This window comes from Carassius gibelio, chromosome B22, assembly GCF_023724105.1.
Source record: "Carassius gibelio isolate Cgi1373 ecotype wild population from Czech Republic chromosome B22, carGib1.2-hapl.c, whole genome shotgun sequence".
NCBI classification, from domain to species: domain Eukaryota; kingdom Metazoa; phylum Chordata; class Actinopteri; order Cypriniformes; family Cyprinidae; genus Carassius; species Carassius gibelio.
Window position 1 is genome coordinate 30061206 of NC_068417.1, and position 16699 is coordinate 30077904.

General features: G+C 37.3%; 1 protein-coding gene across 1 annotated transcript; it reads left to right on the top strand.

Annotated features, from left to right (window-relative positions):
* The first annotated feature begins 711 nt into the window (after positions 1-711).
* On the top strand, positions 712-15867 carry LOC127988417 (calpain-2 catalytic subunit). The gene is made up of 21 exons (XM_052591170.1): positions 712-976; positions 2532-2601; positions 5304-5422; positions 5766-5899; positions 6099-6267; positions 9799-9879; positions 9962-10047; positions 10128-10202; positions 10616-10776; positions 10856-11025; positions 11669-11680; positions 12006-12217; positions 12464-12500; positions 12613-12678; positions 12767-12824; positions 12941-13005; positions 13870-13938; positions 14127-14205; positions 14432-14548; positions 14653-14711; positions 14795-15867. Exons 1-21 carry the CDS (start codon positions 740-742, stop codon positions 14816-14818), a joined length of 2100 nt encoding a protein of 699 aa, XP_052447130.1. The 5' UTR covers positions 712-739; the 3' UTR covers positions 14819-15867.
* The last annotated feature ends 832 nt before the right edge of the window (positions 15868-16699 follow it).

Here is a 16699-nt window from a genome sequence, read left to right on the forward strand (position 1 = left end):
TGTAATACTAAATGGGCAATGTTTTATTTGAAAAGTTCTTTATCACGTTTTCAAGTATTTTTTTATATATAATGCATCACTTACAGTATCTAGTTTTAAAACTTTTCTTAACATTTCATGAATTCCTTGTTATTCATATGTTTTATTTAATGGTTTTACTTAGCCATCTATAATGCAGATAAAAACAAATTATAAAATATTTAAATATAAACTAATTAAATAGTTTTAATAAAAAATTATTTAACAAAATACCTGCAGAGGGGGGATGCATTATGCTGAATAATGCAGCAAATGCTTTGCTGTTGTTGTCTTTTTCCCCGAAAATAAACCCTTGCTGAGACGTATTTGCTAAATGAAAATTGTGATGATAATAATAATAATAATAATAATAATAATAATAATAATAATAATAATAATAATTTTGTAAAAAGTAAAAGCAAAGAAAACCATATACGCCACTATTTTGGAGCAGATTTCTCTCTCTCTCTCTCTCTCTCTCTCTCTCTCTCTCTCTCTCTCTCTCTATATATATATATATATATAGTGTATCAAGTATAACTTGCTTTAAAAAAAAGTACATTTCTTTTATTTGATGTAAAGCAACTCCTGCCCCTGTTCCTGACTCCACCCCTCACTGCTTTACCATACAGCAGCTCTCACTTAAAAACCAGCATCAGTCTCACACAAACACATACACTACACAAGCTTGAGAGGAACTTGAGTACGACTACAGGGCAGCATGTCTAATATTGCTAAGGTTCTTTCTAGGAGGCTGGATAGAGGAGAAGGACTGGGAACAAATGAGAAGGCGATTCCCTACAACAAGCAAGACTACCAGACCCTGAAGCAGGAGTGTCTGGCGAAAAACACCCTGTTCTGTGACCCGACCTTCCCTGCTGATTCAGGCTCTCTGGGATACAACGAACTCGGACCGCAGTCCCCTAAGGGCGCAGGAGTGCAATGGAAGAGACCTAAGGTACTGCAGTGAGTGTTTGCTTTCTTCCACACAGGTGGAGTTTAGGTATTAAGACCCTTAAAATTACTTTGGTTTTACCCAATTACTTATATGCAAAAAGTTAATAGTAATAGTAAAAATAGTAAGGTTAATTAAAGAGTAGTGAGGTTAATTCAATATAAAATAGTAATATCAATAAAATAATACAGTATTTTATAGTAGTTTTTTCATGCTAATATTTTTATATATATATGAAGCCTTTTTTATATTAAAATATGCTAAAAAGAATGTATTTAATTCAGTATTAAATTAAATTCAATATTAATCAATAATTACAATATGAAAAATATTTTGTTCTGTGATAACACTAGTTAAATTAGATTTTGATACGTATTTTAAATGATCTATTTTCGTAGTGTATTTATTCTATTGTATTTTATTCTACTTGAAATCAATTAAATCTTTAATGTGTGTACACTGAATTAAAAAATATATATATATTTATAATACACATATTTATCCGTTTTCAATTTCACGTTGACTAATGGAGCAGGCCATTCACAGCCGTCCTTCGGATGAGACGTTAAACCGAGGTTCTGACTCTCTATGGTCAGTAAAAATCCCAAGCATCCTGGCTAAATTCGGCCATTTGCCTCTGACCATCATGGCCTCCTAACAATCTTCATATCTGCTGATTAGCTTCATCACTCTGTCTCCTCTCCACCAGTAAGCTGGTGTGTGGTGAGCGTTCTGGCGCAATATGGCTGGAATCGCATCATCCAGATGGATGCTGCACATTGGTGGTGGATGAGACGATACCCCGTCTATGTAAAGCGCTTTGAGTGCCTAGAAAAGCGCTAAATGTAATGAATTATTAATTAATTAATTATCACAGGATTTGTAGAATTATTGTAGAATTACATATCAGAGTCTCTGGTGAATTCACTACTGGCCTGGGAACAACTGTGATTGTTTACATTCTGTGTCTTCACTTCATTGCGAGAGTGCATCACACCAGGCCGCACTTGTGCAGTTATGTCGGTGCCATGCTGCTGAGTGTGCAGAGCGAAGGGAGACATAAAGCCTGTTTCAGCAGCTTGTAGCATGATGGTGTCTCTCATTCTGATTTCATCTCTTGAAGCCCAGTGTGGATCTGTCACCGCCACATGTGTCCAAAATCACTAGCCCTTTCCATTTACAATCTCCTCCGACAACTCTTGTTTCACTTTCACCCATACCCCATAGTCCATCTCGTGGGTGAATGCTCAGATCTTGCATTCAAGTCTGCCACTTCTGACACAGTTTCACTATGAATAAAAACAGGCAGGCTCTCAGTCACTCTGCAACTTTATTAAAGAACATTAGGGTTACTGCTATGGCCCTGCTAAACTTCATCACATTAACCAGTGTCCTTCAACATTTGTAATAACATTACAATACTTTGATACACTCTGATAGCTAAATTTTAACATGTGCATTTTGTGAAGCGCGAATAAAACCTCTTGTTATTCAGTTGTACCATTACGTAACATAACACTACCACCTATAATTGTTCTCACATTGTCTCTTTTTAAAGGAGCTGTGCTCAAACCCTCAGTTCATTGTGGATGGAGCCACACGGACAGACATCTGCCAAGGAGCTTTAGGTGAGAAAACTTTAAAGAGCCTTTTGATCTGAAAGATGTTGTCTGGGTGTTAACAGACAAATTATGTTTTGTTAGCAATGTTCGGGAGGAACACATTCATATAAACCAATTCAGCACAGGTGGAGGTTGTCTAGTTAATCAACTAGCATGAGACACACATTCAGTATATATTTTGCAAATATTTACATGTATTTACATCTATATATGTATATTCTTTATTTTATATTATATATAAAATGTGTGTGTGTGTGTGTGAACTGATTAGACATACTTATATATATATACAGTACAGACCAAAAGTTTGGACACACCTTCTCATTCAAAGAGTTTTCTTTACTTTCATGATTATGAAAATTGTAGATTCACACTGAAGGCATCAAAACTATGAATTAACACATGTGGAATTATATATGGAATTATATACATAACAAAAAAGTGTGAAACAACTGAAAATATGTCATATTCTAGGTTCTTCAAAGTAGCCACCTTTTGCTTTGATTACTAATTTTGGCATTCTCTTGATGAGCTTCAAGAGGTCGTCACATGAAATGGTCTTCCAACAGTCTTGAAGGAGTTCCCTGAGAGATGCTTAGCACTTGTTGGCCCTTTTGCCTTCTGTCTGCGGTCCAGCTCACCCCTAAACCATCTCGATTGGGTTCAGGTCCGGTGACTGTGGAGGCCAGGTCATCTGGCGCAGCACCCATCACTCTCCTTCTTGGTCAAATAGCCCTTGATGCCTTCAGTATGACTCCACAATTTTCATAGTCATGAAAATAAAGAAAACTCTTTGAATGAGAAGGTGTGTCCAAAATTTTGGTCTGTACTGCATATATTTGTACACACACATACTGTATGTACATACATTCATATAGCCAACTCACCTCTGTCCCCCAACAGTTTTCTGGCATTCATCATCACCCCAACTCCTCACTCTAAACTATTATAATCTCAGATAAGGTATGGGGGAGTTCCCTTTCAGTTGGTAACTCTTGACATCATGTCTGATGCCCGACAAATTGGGCATATTGTTTTAATAGGCTAATCTGTATAAAAAGGCAGCAGGTGCAATGCATACCAGCTTTTCACTTCGGACAACAACGAAATGAGCATAAAAGTGTTTTAAGTGAGCTACGAGTTCAACGCACTCTTGGAAACTTTTGGTGTTGCCGTTATGGCACTACAGTAGTAGTTGAACCATGCTTCCCCTTCTGGGACTGTAGGTACTCATCTGGCCTGTCCCGAAATGCTTAAAAGGCCTGACGAGAAGCTGCCTCTGCCTTACATGTTACAACATTACTGCAGGTGCATCAGGCCAAGGCACTGAAGGACCTGCACAAAGGTGGTCACGACCTGGAAGTTCTGAAAGATCTCCAAACTGCTGCTGATCTCGCGATCTGAGCGAAGAAGGTCACTGCGAGTTCTCTGGTTCGTGCGATGTCCACACTTGTGGTCCTGGATGTGTCTGGATGATATGACAGATGCAGACAGAGATCGGTTTTTTAATGGCCCTTTGTCATAAACTGACCTCTTTGGTGATGCAGACAGATAGTTTTAGAGCTGTGGGCTGGGTGACCCCCAACACATTCGCTAGATTCCATAGCCTTCATTTGGAGCCGGTATCCTCCTGTGTTCTATCAGGAGGATACCAGTCCCAGTTAGTATTGCTTGTTAAAACGGTGAATGGAACTTGTTGTTGTGAGCCCCGGCCTACACCGAAAAGGAGCTCAGGTGGCTCGCAGAGGCCAATGGAAAGGGCAGCATCCATGGCGCTTTGGTAGGAATCCCAATTCGTCTGTCATCCAATGTGACATCAAGAGTGATGGACTGAAAGGGAACATCTTGGTTGCGTATGGTAACCCTTGTTTCCTGAAGGAGGGAACGGAGACATCACGGCCGCTGTTGAACCGTTGAGCGGCCAGGTCACCGGCTCGGCTCTGAAGCGAAAACCTGGTATACATGCACCTGCTGCCTTTTTATGCTCAGGATGTGATCAGCTGCAGCTGAATCCAATAATTGCATGCCAATGTGCATTGGCTTACTTAGTTTACATTCGAAGAAGATTGGTCTATCAAAGCAATATCCCTAATTTGTCTCCGTTCCCTCCTTCAGGGAATGAGGGTTGCCATACGTAACCGAGACATTCTCTGGGTTCAGGTTCTGGGATCTAGTTTCCGTGATTCATGTAGATCTGACAGAAATAGACTGAACATAATTTAAATATTTTTTTCATACATTTTGGAATAAAAAGGTATTAAAACAAAAAAACAAACAAAATGGTGGCTCTTTAGCATCAAAACTTCCTGCAAAACTTCCTTTTGGAATCACACACAAATGGTGTGGAGTAAAATACTGTACATCCAAATTTCAGTGGTAAGTGGTTAAGAACAAAGTATGAGCAACAATAATCATTATGCTATCTTTAACAATTGTTACCTCAAAAGTTACTTCACACTACTAAGTGCGCTTGGAAAAATATATTATGAGACTTGGGAATGACTGAAGACCTAAATTTGAAGGTTGTAGGTTAATCCATGGATCATCACCACTGAGCAAGAAACATACACTCAAAATTCTCCTTGAGCAAAACAGTGAAGCCCAGGTTGATCCTGGAAGACTATATCTGTAATAACTGCACTGAAGGTCAATTTGCATAAAATAATAATCTTATCACAGAAGTATCTTGATATTTGATTCATTTGCAGGTGATTGTTGGTTGATGGCGGCTATTGCATCTTTGACTATGGAAACTGAGTTTCTGAAACGTGTAGTTCCACATGGACAGAGTTTTACAGAGAACTATGCCGGCATCTTTCACTTTCAGGTATAAACATGCAGTGGGATAAAAATGTCTGAAAACCACTAAAGTAATAAAATATTTAAAAAATAAATAAATAAAATCTGATTTAAACCTTACAACATTTTAGGCATAACTTAAAATCATCTAAATAATTATATTTTAATAAAATTTACACTCAAATTATTAGTTAATAATATATTTTATAATTGTAAAAAGTCATATCACATTAGAAAAAAATACAAAATTTATTATTTTCACTGGTGATCTCAGAAGTTTGGACCTCATTTGAGTATTAATAACCTTATTATTCCAATAATAAATGAAATGGATGGTGTCAGAGTGATTGTTGCTATTCACATCTCTTTAGCTCTGGCAGTGTGGTGAATGGGTGGATGTTGTCATTGACGACCGGCTGCCCACCAAAAATGGGAGACTGCTGTTTGTTCATTCAGCTGAGGGCTCTGAGTTCTGGAGCGCCCTGTTGGAAAAGGCCTATGCAAAGTAAGTGTGTGTTTATTCATAAATTACCTGCTACTATTTACCTGAACTGTAACAAAAACTATGGAGTCATCTGAAATGCTTGGTATAAACACTGTGCCAAACCAGAAACCACAGCCTAGAATACACACAACGTTCATTCAACATGTCACATATCCATGACATACCAACCACTGCTGCTTATTTCTCCTGTACTTTGAAGGGTAAATGGCTCATATGAAGCTCTGACAGGAGGCCTGACCAATGAGGGTTTTGAGGATTTCACTGGAGGCATCGCTGAAACCTATGATCTGAAAAAAGATTCCTCACACCTGTTTAAGCTCATGCAGAAAGCACTGACTCAAAGATCATTAATGGGCTGCTTCATTTCTGTGAGTCCCATTTTACTTCGCATGGCTTTCTTTTTACATAATTTATTTCTCTAAGGCAAGAAAAAAAATGTGTATAAATATATAATGCTTAATAGGACTTAGAGTAAAAAGACACTGGTACACAGGATCACAGTGCAGAAGAAAACCAGGAAATCCGAGACAAGGGCATCTACAGCAGAGCAACAACTGATACTAAACAAGGGAAACATAGGGGTATATATACACAAGTTAACCAGGGCAAACAAGGAACGGGTCTGGGTAATTAGTGGTCAAGGAAATTAACAAGGGTTGCTATGGAGTAGAGCTGTAATCGGGCCTTAAAAGTTAAGCCCGACAGCACCCAAGCCCGACAGATTTCGGCCCGAGCTTGACAAGTACATTTTGATTGACAGTTTTTTAAAATACAGAGCCCGTTTACAGCCCGACATTATTCAAATGTGCGCACACACACAGCTCTTTTTACCTTTTGTCAAGAATGAGTAATTTATACATGTTTTAACAATTAATTCATAACTAACTTAGACTAGACCACTTGGAAGTTGGAATAAAGAAATAAAATAATCTTAACATCGCAGCACTCTAAACATACATAGGCTCATTTAGCCTATAAATAAACCAACGCACCAATAAAAACGAGTCTTTTTAAACAAATTAAATTAAGATAGGTATTTGGCAATAACGAAATTAAGATAAAGGCTCCTCCGGATTTGCTTCGCTACTAGCAACTGACATTTAATTAAAGAATAATGCCAACATTAGCGTAAATACTTTTTGAGGAGGAGAATTATTGAATCCACTGTAGATGTCTTCAGCGCGTTCCTGCGCTCACTGATGGTGCGTCATTATTCACTCATTATTCTCATTATAAACATGGTCAAAACTTTTCAACACCTCAGACTTTGCTTTAGTTGCTGGTGCAACCAAAACGTAATCGCCTGAGGCAAGCCTCTGTTACACCTACTCAGCATCCATTTTCGCATCTTTCTCGCGCTAATCAAAACATATCACATGACAGCTCATTGTTTACCTCACAAACCGGAGCGCAAGCCCGAATCTGGCCCGAGCCCGCGTAAGATGACATAAATTAAGCCCATACCCGACCGAACCCGTCGGATCTTCATCTCTACTATGGAAACAAATGAGGCAGCATTGCAAATAGACTATCTAGCCCCTTTCACAAAGTATTACCAGTAAATTGCCGTAAAATTACTGGCTTTACTGGTAAGTACAAATATGAGCTGTTCATACAGGGAATGACATTCCATTCACACATCAGTTTCAAAATACCAGTAAACTTGGTTACATCACTAACCAGAAATTAGTGGTATACGCGGTCAGTGTTTTACGGAGCCTAGCACATGGCATGTATGAAAAAATAGTAGGTTAAATCGTGTGCACGATTTACTAATTTGTTCCTTCAATGTACTGAAACGTGCACACGATTACTATTGCGTTCACTCGATTTACTATTTAGTTCATTCGATTTATAAATTTACTAATTCGTTCCTTCAATTTTCTAAATTTTTGTATATTGAGGGAATTAATTAGTAAATCGTGCGCACAATTTATTAATTTTTTTCTTGCATGTCATGTGCGGGGCTCCGTAATGTTTTCATTTTTGTTGACAAATGTTCACATTCATGCAGCTACTTTTGGCCTATAGACCTCGTATTATGGGTTAAACCCCCTTTGCCTTCAGAACTGCCTTAATTCTTTGTGGCTAGCAAATCTATGCTTTCATGTTCATTACGCAAAATTCTGACCGTACCATCTGAATGTCACATCAGAAATCAAGACCCATCAGATCAGGCAACATTTTTCCTGTCTTCAATTATCCAATTTGGTGATTCTGTGTGAATTGTAGCCTCCGTTTCCTGTTCTCAGCTGACAGGAGCAGCACCCGGTGTGGTCTTCTGCTGCTGTAGCCCATCATACCTATGCATACCTTGGTTGTAACAACTGGTTATTTGAGTTACTGTTGCCTTTATATCATCTCTAACCAGTCGGCCCATTCTTCTCTGACCTCTGACATCAACAAAGCATTTTCATCCACACAACTGCCGCTCACTAGATATTTTCTCTTTTTCGGAACATTCTCTGTAAACCCTAGAAATGGTTGTGCGTGAAAATCCCAGTAGATCAGCAGTTTTTTAAATACTCAGACCAGCCTGTCTGGCACCAACAATCACTCCACGTCCAAATTCACTTAAATCCCCTTTCTTCCCCATTCTGATGCTCGCTTTGAACTTCAGCAAGTCGTCTTCACCACATATATATATATATATATAATATACCTGTATATCCCAGCCAATCACAATGCAAAAACTTACCAAAATACTAATCACACACACACATGTATGTCATCACACTTATTAGGGACTGCTACTTAGGCCCTGTCCAAAGGTACGTGGGTATTTTCAAAACCGTTGCTTTTTCTAAGCAGTTTGGCTAATCCTCCACAAGCAAACGCAGCATCAGGTCACTGAAACCGAAGATTTTTGAAAACTCCTGCCAGGGTGAAGATTTTCAAAAACTCTGATTGCATTATCATGTAGACAGCGAAACCAGTATTTTGGCTTGTAATGTCAGAGCCAGTGAGGTTGTGGTGACATACAGGAAACTTTTTCATGCTTCTGATTGGACAACATGGCTTTATAAATGAGATTATATCACCAGCGGTTGGCTTGGCATGCTCCTGACAGTGCTTTATAATATGATTTAGCACACACCTTGCATCAGTTTTCTGTCTGGTCTCATTTGTTGATGTTGTGGACTACTTACTTGTATCTTTGTTATGCTCCTGCAACTCCAGTTCTTGTTTCCCTCATGGCTCCAAGTCCTCAGAGTGTGTGTTAACCCAGTACTTACCTGCTAGCGAGGTGTGTGCTCTATCTGCTCCATTTAATCCACAATTTCCCGCATTTGTAAGGAAGGACATTCTATTATTAATTTTTTCAAGCCTTGTGTACTGTTATTTGCTCAGCACACTCACCTGTTTCCTGCCATGCTGCAAATAAATACCTGTTTCTGTGGTTCACTGACTCTGAGTCTGCATTAGTGATGCCAAGTCCGATTCACTTCCACAAACTGGTTCCTTTCGGTCAATTCGTCTCCAGTTCAAAAACCAGATTCATTGGTTCCTGGCATTATCAAGTAATGATATCACTAGTATGCATTTATTTTTTAACAACTCAGTGCCAAGTCGCATCAATGAAACATTCAAATAAAGTAATTTGTGTGAACACATATTGCTGATTATTACTTTTCAATCACTTCAGTGTTTGTGGTGACATTTCCATTCGCAGATCCTTTATGTCAGATACAACTGCACAATATTGACTAGCCTACAACTTGGATAAGTTTCCTCAAAATTTTGCACCTACAACAGACACTGATGGTCGATACAATAGCCTATGTGTTGTGCATCATCTCTAATGAAAATATATCAAATAAAAAAATTTTTTTTTTACTATCAATGCACATTTAATTCTGATTTTCCTAATGTTTTTTATCATTAAAAATATCTAAAAGGCAAGTTCGCAGGAGATGGAGTCGAAAACGAATCTGAAGCTGGTGAAGCTTCATGCCTACTCCGTCACAGGCGCAAAGGAGGTAAGAAAATGCAACAGACACAGAAATATGGATTTGATAGGAAAAACTGAAGGACCTCTAATGGCTGTCACCTTATCTATAGGTTCATTCCAACGGCCGTCTGGTTCAGCTGGTGCGTATCAGGAACCCGTGGGGTCAGGTGGAGTGGACGGGCCCTTGGAGTGACAAGTGAGTTTCAATAAACAGATCTTACTCCTTTAACAATCAGTCTTGAGAGTCCTGTCAAAAATTTCCAATGTCTTTGTCAGTTCCAAAGAGTGGAACAGTGTCCAACCGGAGGAGAAAGCTAAATTGGTTTATTCAGCTGAAGATGGGGAGTTCTGGTAAGAGAATTCAAGCTTTTAAGCCTCAAGGTCTCAACAATATAAAAAATGGGTAACACTTTATTTTGATAGTCCACTTTAGACATTCTACTAGCAGTAAGTAACTTTGCAACTACATGTCAACTAGCAGTTAGTAGAGTATTAGTAGTCTGTCTGCTTAATATCTTCTAACACTTTCTTTGTCAACGTATTGTCAACTTATACTAAGTCTAAACCTACCCCTAACACTAACCCTAAACTTACCCTAACAGTCTACTCTGAGAGTTAGTAGACATGTAGTTGCAAATTTCTGACATTTAGTTGATATGTAGTTGACATGTAGTTGCAAAGTTACTTATAGTCAGCAGAATGTCTAAAGTGGACTATCGAAATAAAGTGTAACCAAAAAATGACAAACCTCCTCGTCCTGTCAGGATGGCGTTTTCAGACTTCATACAGCACTTCTCCGTTTTGGAGATCTGTAATCAGACTCCAGAAGCTCTTTCAAGTGACACTGCAAGCTGCTGGAAATACAACCAGTTTCAAGGTGACTGGAGGGTGGGATCCACCGCAGGGGGTTGTAGGAACAATCCAGGTAAGTTAAATTAACCACATTGCACTTGATTAAAAACAGTTTTTAACTACCATCTGACCGTTTGTTTCCTCCTCTCCAGATTCATTCTGCTCAAACCCTCGGTTTGTGTTCAAGCTGGATGAAGAAGATGATGATCCTTATGATGGAAAAGATGGCTGCACAGTCCTAGTGGGTCTGATGCAGAAAGATTTTCGCAAAGTCAGACGTTTTGGAAAAACCCCGAACACCATTGGCTTCGGTATCTATAAGGTAACTGGCTAAATACAATCAGTAATATTGTTAGTACTTGTAACGAGGAGTCAGGGACGTATGGATCCAAATATTATAGTTTATCAAGAATGGCCAAACAGGCAATGATCAAAGGACAGTGTCAGGTGTCAAGGGATATCCAAAATCAGAAACAGTAACAAGCAAAGGCCGGGGCAGGCAGCAGAGAATCACAGTCGGTATAAACAATCCAAAGTCAAACAGGGAAGAACAAAAACTAGGAAAACGCTAGTAAATGCCAGACGTGTGTGTGTGTGTGTGTGTGTGTGCGTGTGTGTGTGTGTGTGTGTGTGCAATCAGTCCCAGGAATGGGGCAGGATGGGAGATGGAGTTCGAAAAAGGGGGTTGACACAAAAATGCCAGAGTCTCTTTTAGTTCCAGATATGTTTTTTTTTCCCCCATTAATATTCTCCAATTTGTCCAAGGATTAAAAAATAAATAAAATAAGTATAGAGTCATGAACTAAAGCAACAAGCTCGAAGATGAATCATTATATTTCAAACTATGATTTGAAATTTTACAAAGTATCTATGGAGACTTATTTGAACACACTTTCCTCTGATACAACATTGAAAACTGAATGACAATATTATAATTATTTTGTGTTTGTGTGTGTGTGTTGCAGGTTCCAGATCAGGTATGACATCTGAATGGTTTGTACATGAGAGTAGATGGACACCACCAATGTAACCATTTGTTATTTTGTTTTAACGATGCTAAGAAGCCCCTAAAGTTTCTCCAGGGAAGGCGAATGTTAATAGAGAGAATGTCTGGTTTCTCATTTGGAACACTATACTTTTAAAAGATAACAGTTTTACCTGTTTAAACACAAAAGCATTTAAATAATTGTTTTTTTTTTTCATCACCATGTCCCCTTGAGAGCTACTTATGATATATTCATACAAAACAACTGTTGTAAGTTTTAATATGCCATTTCATCCATCTGTGTTTGTGTTGTGCAGTTCAGGGGTCGCAATAACATTAATCTCGGTCCTGATGTCCTGCTGCGTCTGCAGCCCATTGCTGGGTGCAAAAGTTTCAGCAGCACGCGAGAGGTGAGCGAGCGCTTCAAACTGCCTACAGGTGAATACATCATCATCCCCTCCACCTTTGAGCCTAATCGCAATGGAAGCTTCGTACTGCGTGTGTTCACAGAGAAAGAGGTTGCTGCCAGGTTTGTCACAAGTCTTTTTAGCATATTTCAACTTAAAAAAGGGTATAATATGGTATAAAAAAGGAAATAATATTGGTAAAGTTTTAGACCACATGACGATGCTGTTGAGCAGGTTCTGTTCTGCCTAGAGTGGATCGTTGCACTAAAACATCTGTTTGTCTGAACAATAAATCATGACTGTACACTGAACATTCTTGTATTTGCACCCAAATGCATGATGGATGTTTCTGACTCTCGTCGCTGCAGCCTGATGAATTCAGAGATTAATGCAGATGTGAAAAAGGTGATTTGATCATTTACACACATAGTGTAAAATACTTTTATGTAAATTCAGACATAAAACAGAATAAAATCCACATACAGTTTAAAAATATTATTATTTGATTTTTTCCCAGCAATACATATGTGAGAGTGATTTGAAACCAGAGTTCAAAGAATTTTTCAACCAGATTGCCGGAAACGTAAGTAATTTTTAATCTAAATGCTGGTTAATTTCAGTTTGAGGTGATGATAAATATGGTCACAAATGGTCTTGTCTTCACTCTGCAGGACTCAGAGGTGTCTGTGTTTGAACTAAAGCAGGTCCTAGACGTTGCTTTGTCAAAACGTAGGAATACAAACTTTCTCAGTTTTATTTACACCCGTTTATATATATATAAAAGAAAAGAAAGCTCCTTGAAATTGAAATTCTGTGCTTAAAATGTTTTGCCATATTTCACACAGGCACTGATGTGAAGATGGATGGATTTAGTATGGAAACCTGTCGCCACATTATCAGCCTGCTAGATGTATCCTTACCTCACTGGATAATATTTATATTTGTGCATCTAGCAGAAGCTTTTATCCTATCTATATTTTAAGCGACTTACAGCGCATTCAAACTATACATTTTTTGTTCCCTGGGAATTGAACCCTTTGAACACCTTTGAACACAGTGCCCTACCACTGAGCCACAGGAACACCTATATGTAAGATTACTACATGAATTATGGATTATGGATTCATCAAACGATTAATCAAGAATGAATTGCATCCAAAATAAAAATAAAATTGTTTACACAATATATGTGTGTATACTGTGTATATTTATTATGCATACTTAATTTACAAATACATGTATGTATATATTTAAGAAAATATCTTATGTTAACATATTAAATATATTTCTAAATAAAAAATCTACTATGTTAATGTATATACATGTAAAATATTTTCAAAATATACTATATATGTTTGTATTTATATTTGCATAATAAATATTCATAGTACACATGTATTATGTAAACAAAAACTTTTATTTTGGATGCAATTAATCGTGATTAATCTTTGACAGCACTAGGATTAATGCAGAGATTTACAAACCCTTTTATCAGCCGAACCCATTTAACCATAAACGTCCCATTGAAAGTAAATATTTCAATTATCATTTAGTTTAAATTTAAATTTTACGTTTTCATGATTGAACTATTAGCCTTTCACCAACTCACGACCCCCTGCAGATCCCTGGCAAATCTCCAGGGGTTCAGGAAACCCAGTTTGGATTTGAATCACAGATTATCTGAATGTTGTATTTGTGGATTAATATTCTCAACAGAGTCCTTTCAACCAAATTAATCACCATAACCCCTGTATAACCCTTGACATCCATCCAGAAAGATGGCAGCGGCAAACTTGGCCTTGTGGAGTTTCACATACTGTGGATAAAGATCCAGAAATATTTGGTATAATATATATTTTGGGGTAAATTAAAGCTAAACGAAAAATCTCTAGTATTAGACAATAGCTAATATGGTACAGTTTAACTATTGCGCATCCCTACCAGAAAGCAACAACTTTGTTGGCTTTAAGTTCTGATAAAATTACTAAATTTATTTACCGAAGTTAAATACTGAATGTGTATTCTCCCCAGGAGGCTTTTAAGAAGCATGATAAAGACAACTCAGGCACTATGAGTTCCTATGAGATGAGAGATGCTGTGAACGAAGCAGGTAATGAGTCTATGGCCCGTTTTTACACAGTAATCCCAGTAAATCACCGTAAAATTACTGGGATGATTTTACCGGTATAAGGCTTGTGTGTTTGGCACATGGAAGGTATCCAATTGTGGCTGAAGGTTTCTTCCATGTTCTGTTTTTTCAGTGTGCAAAGTTTATGTTTAGTCTAAACACTGATCCCAATAAGGAGTCCAATGTTTGTTTGTGCTTTTCTCTACAGGGTTCCAGCTGAACAATGAGGTACTTCAGGTGGTAATCTCACGTTATGCCAACCAGCAGTACGCCGTTGACTTTGATTCCTTTGTTGGCTGTCTGATTCACCTGGAATTGCTGTTCAGTAAGTTTTACTGAAGATATTTAATGTTTTATAATAACGTAAATGCATTATTGTAATCTGGAATAATGCTTTACTGTAACAATTTTTGTCTGTTCTCTACACAGAAATGTTTAAAACATTTGATAAGAAGGACACTGGGAAAATCGAGCTGGATATCCTGCAGGTGACTCACAAGTGTGAACTTGATTTTTTTATCCTCTCAATGTAGCGTTTTCATTTACAGATGTGTTGTTTTGGCTTTTGCAGTGGCTCTGCTTGGCCCTCAGTTAAAAATCCATTCACCATTACTGCATCAGAAATCAATTCAGCTCCTGAAATTGAACTGAAGAGGATGCAGCAGACCTGAAATACCCAAGAGTAAAACCAACCAAAGATGGGTATTATATAAACTTGGAATTGCTTTAAAAATGTTGTTTGTCTACGGTGCTTCTACTGAAGAATTGGCTATAATAAAGATGACTAAATCACTTGCATGTGTAATAAATCTCCACTGCATGCAAGTTTACTGAACCCAAGTGCAGAACCCAAAATATAAACTCACCAACAGCAGTTAGTGAACAAAGCTAAACAAAGACAATCATATTCTTTTGTTTTATGGTGAGACACAGATCAACTTTAAAGGTGGATATAGCGCCACCCACTATATTGGAGTGGAAAATGTTTTTCACAATTGCTAGGACATATTTCTCAATACTTTTTCACTTGTCAATTTTTCAAAACTCTTCACACAGCAAGCAAAACGTCAGTCTACTGCTTCATTTTAAAAGACATGTGAGGCATTTTGCATTTTGTGTGCAATTTTTAGATTTTTGTGTAGAGCTTTGAAAAAAAAAGAGTGTTTAAGCAGTTGAAACAAACTGTAGATTTTCTACCGTTTGCGCTACATTTTCTTTGCATTTACAAACCTCATATTTATCACTTTATTCATATGAAAAGATGTATTATTTGTGTGTTGTGTGTTCTAACTGAAGGATCTAAGAATCCTCAAATGCAACACTTTCTTTCATTTATATTCATTTATTCTTCATTCATTCATCATTTAATATTTTTAATTGAATAATCATTTATAACGATAATTTTAACCATTTATATACTCATTTCATTGATTCATTAATTGATTAGTCATTTATATTATATAACTTTTTCCATTGTTGTTTAATCTTGTAAACGTGTTTCAAAGGCTGTTTGTCTTCATGAATAAGAAAAACGAGGGAATGGAAATTTATGTGATGTTGTTGTGGAGCAGTTTGGTATAATACGACTTGTTGGATTTGTGTTTGTAAGATGCAGTCTGAGCATTGAAACATATGCAACTAAGATTATCTAATAAACTTCTTTTCAGCATTATTACTTTGTCTCCTACTTCTGCTTTTCTCTGGTTTTTCTGAGTCAACTTCTTGGCTGACTTCTTATCACCCTAAAATGATAAAAATCAACATGCTCCTTTTTTAATTCTCATAAATCATAAGCAGTGTCTCAGAACAAGGCGTTTAGTGAATCTGTAAACTGTGATGTCACATTTTACAAGCCCCTCCCATAACTGTTGACAGACACTGCAGAGACCCCGCCCTGAGTGAGCAGCACACAATATGCCATATTTACTCTCACTTAATACACAGGTCTAATATAAACATGCAATTTCTTTTCCAGCTTCATAGACATAACTGACTTTTGTCATTTTGTGATTTTGTAACGTATGTATTTGAAAGTTTAAGTGCAAAAAGACATGAAAGAGAACTAAGTTTAGTACTCAAATGTCATATACTGTATATATATATATATATATATATATATATATATAAGGATTTGCCGCAGATGATTCAAATGTGAGTTTTGAGCAGTGTAAAGTAGCACTTGTTGTTTTTTCTTTTCTCCGATCACAAATGCAGACATGGTTTTATGTTTAAGCACCTCGATGCAACGCAAACACAGTATTAAAACACAAAATTAATATTAATAGGCCTAACTACTTTTGTTTTAAAGAAAGTTATGTTTAGTCTACCTATAGGCTAAAATAGTTTATTTTATCACAATGCCTTCTGTCGCTGCCACAATCTAAATAAGGAAATGAAACATTACTATTGTTACGTTCTACAGACTAAGTTTTTGTATACATGTCTTCCCAACCACTAGGTGGCAGTCTAGAGTAGG

Bases quoted from the DNA above. Each gene is read 5' to 3' on its own strand.
- LOC127988417 (XM_052591170.1), top strand. From the start codon at position 740: ATGTCTAATATTGCTAAGGTTCTTTCTAGGAGGCTGGATAGAGGAGAA. The intron at 12,501-12,612 runs GTGATTTGATCA...ATTTTTTCCCAG, and splicing joins TTAATGCAGATGTGAAAAAG to CAATACATATGTGAGAGTGA. The intron at 12,825-12,940 runs GTAGGAATACAA...TATTTCACACAG, and splicing joins AGACGTTGCTTTGTCAAAAC to GCACTGATGTGAAGATGGAT.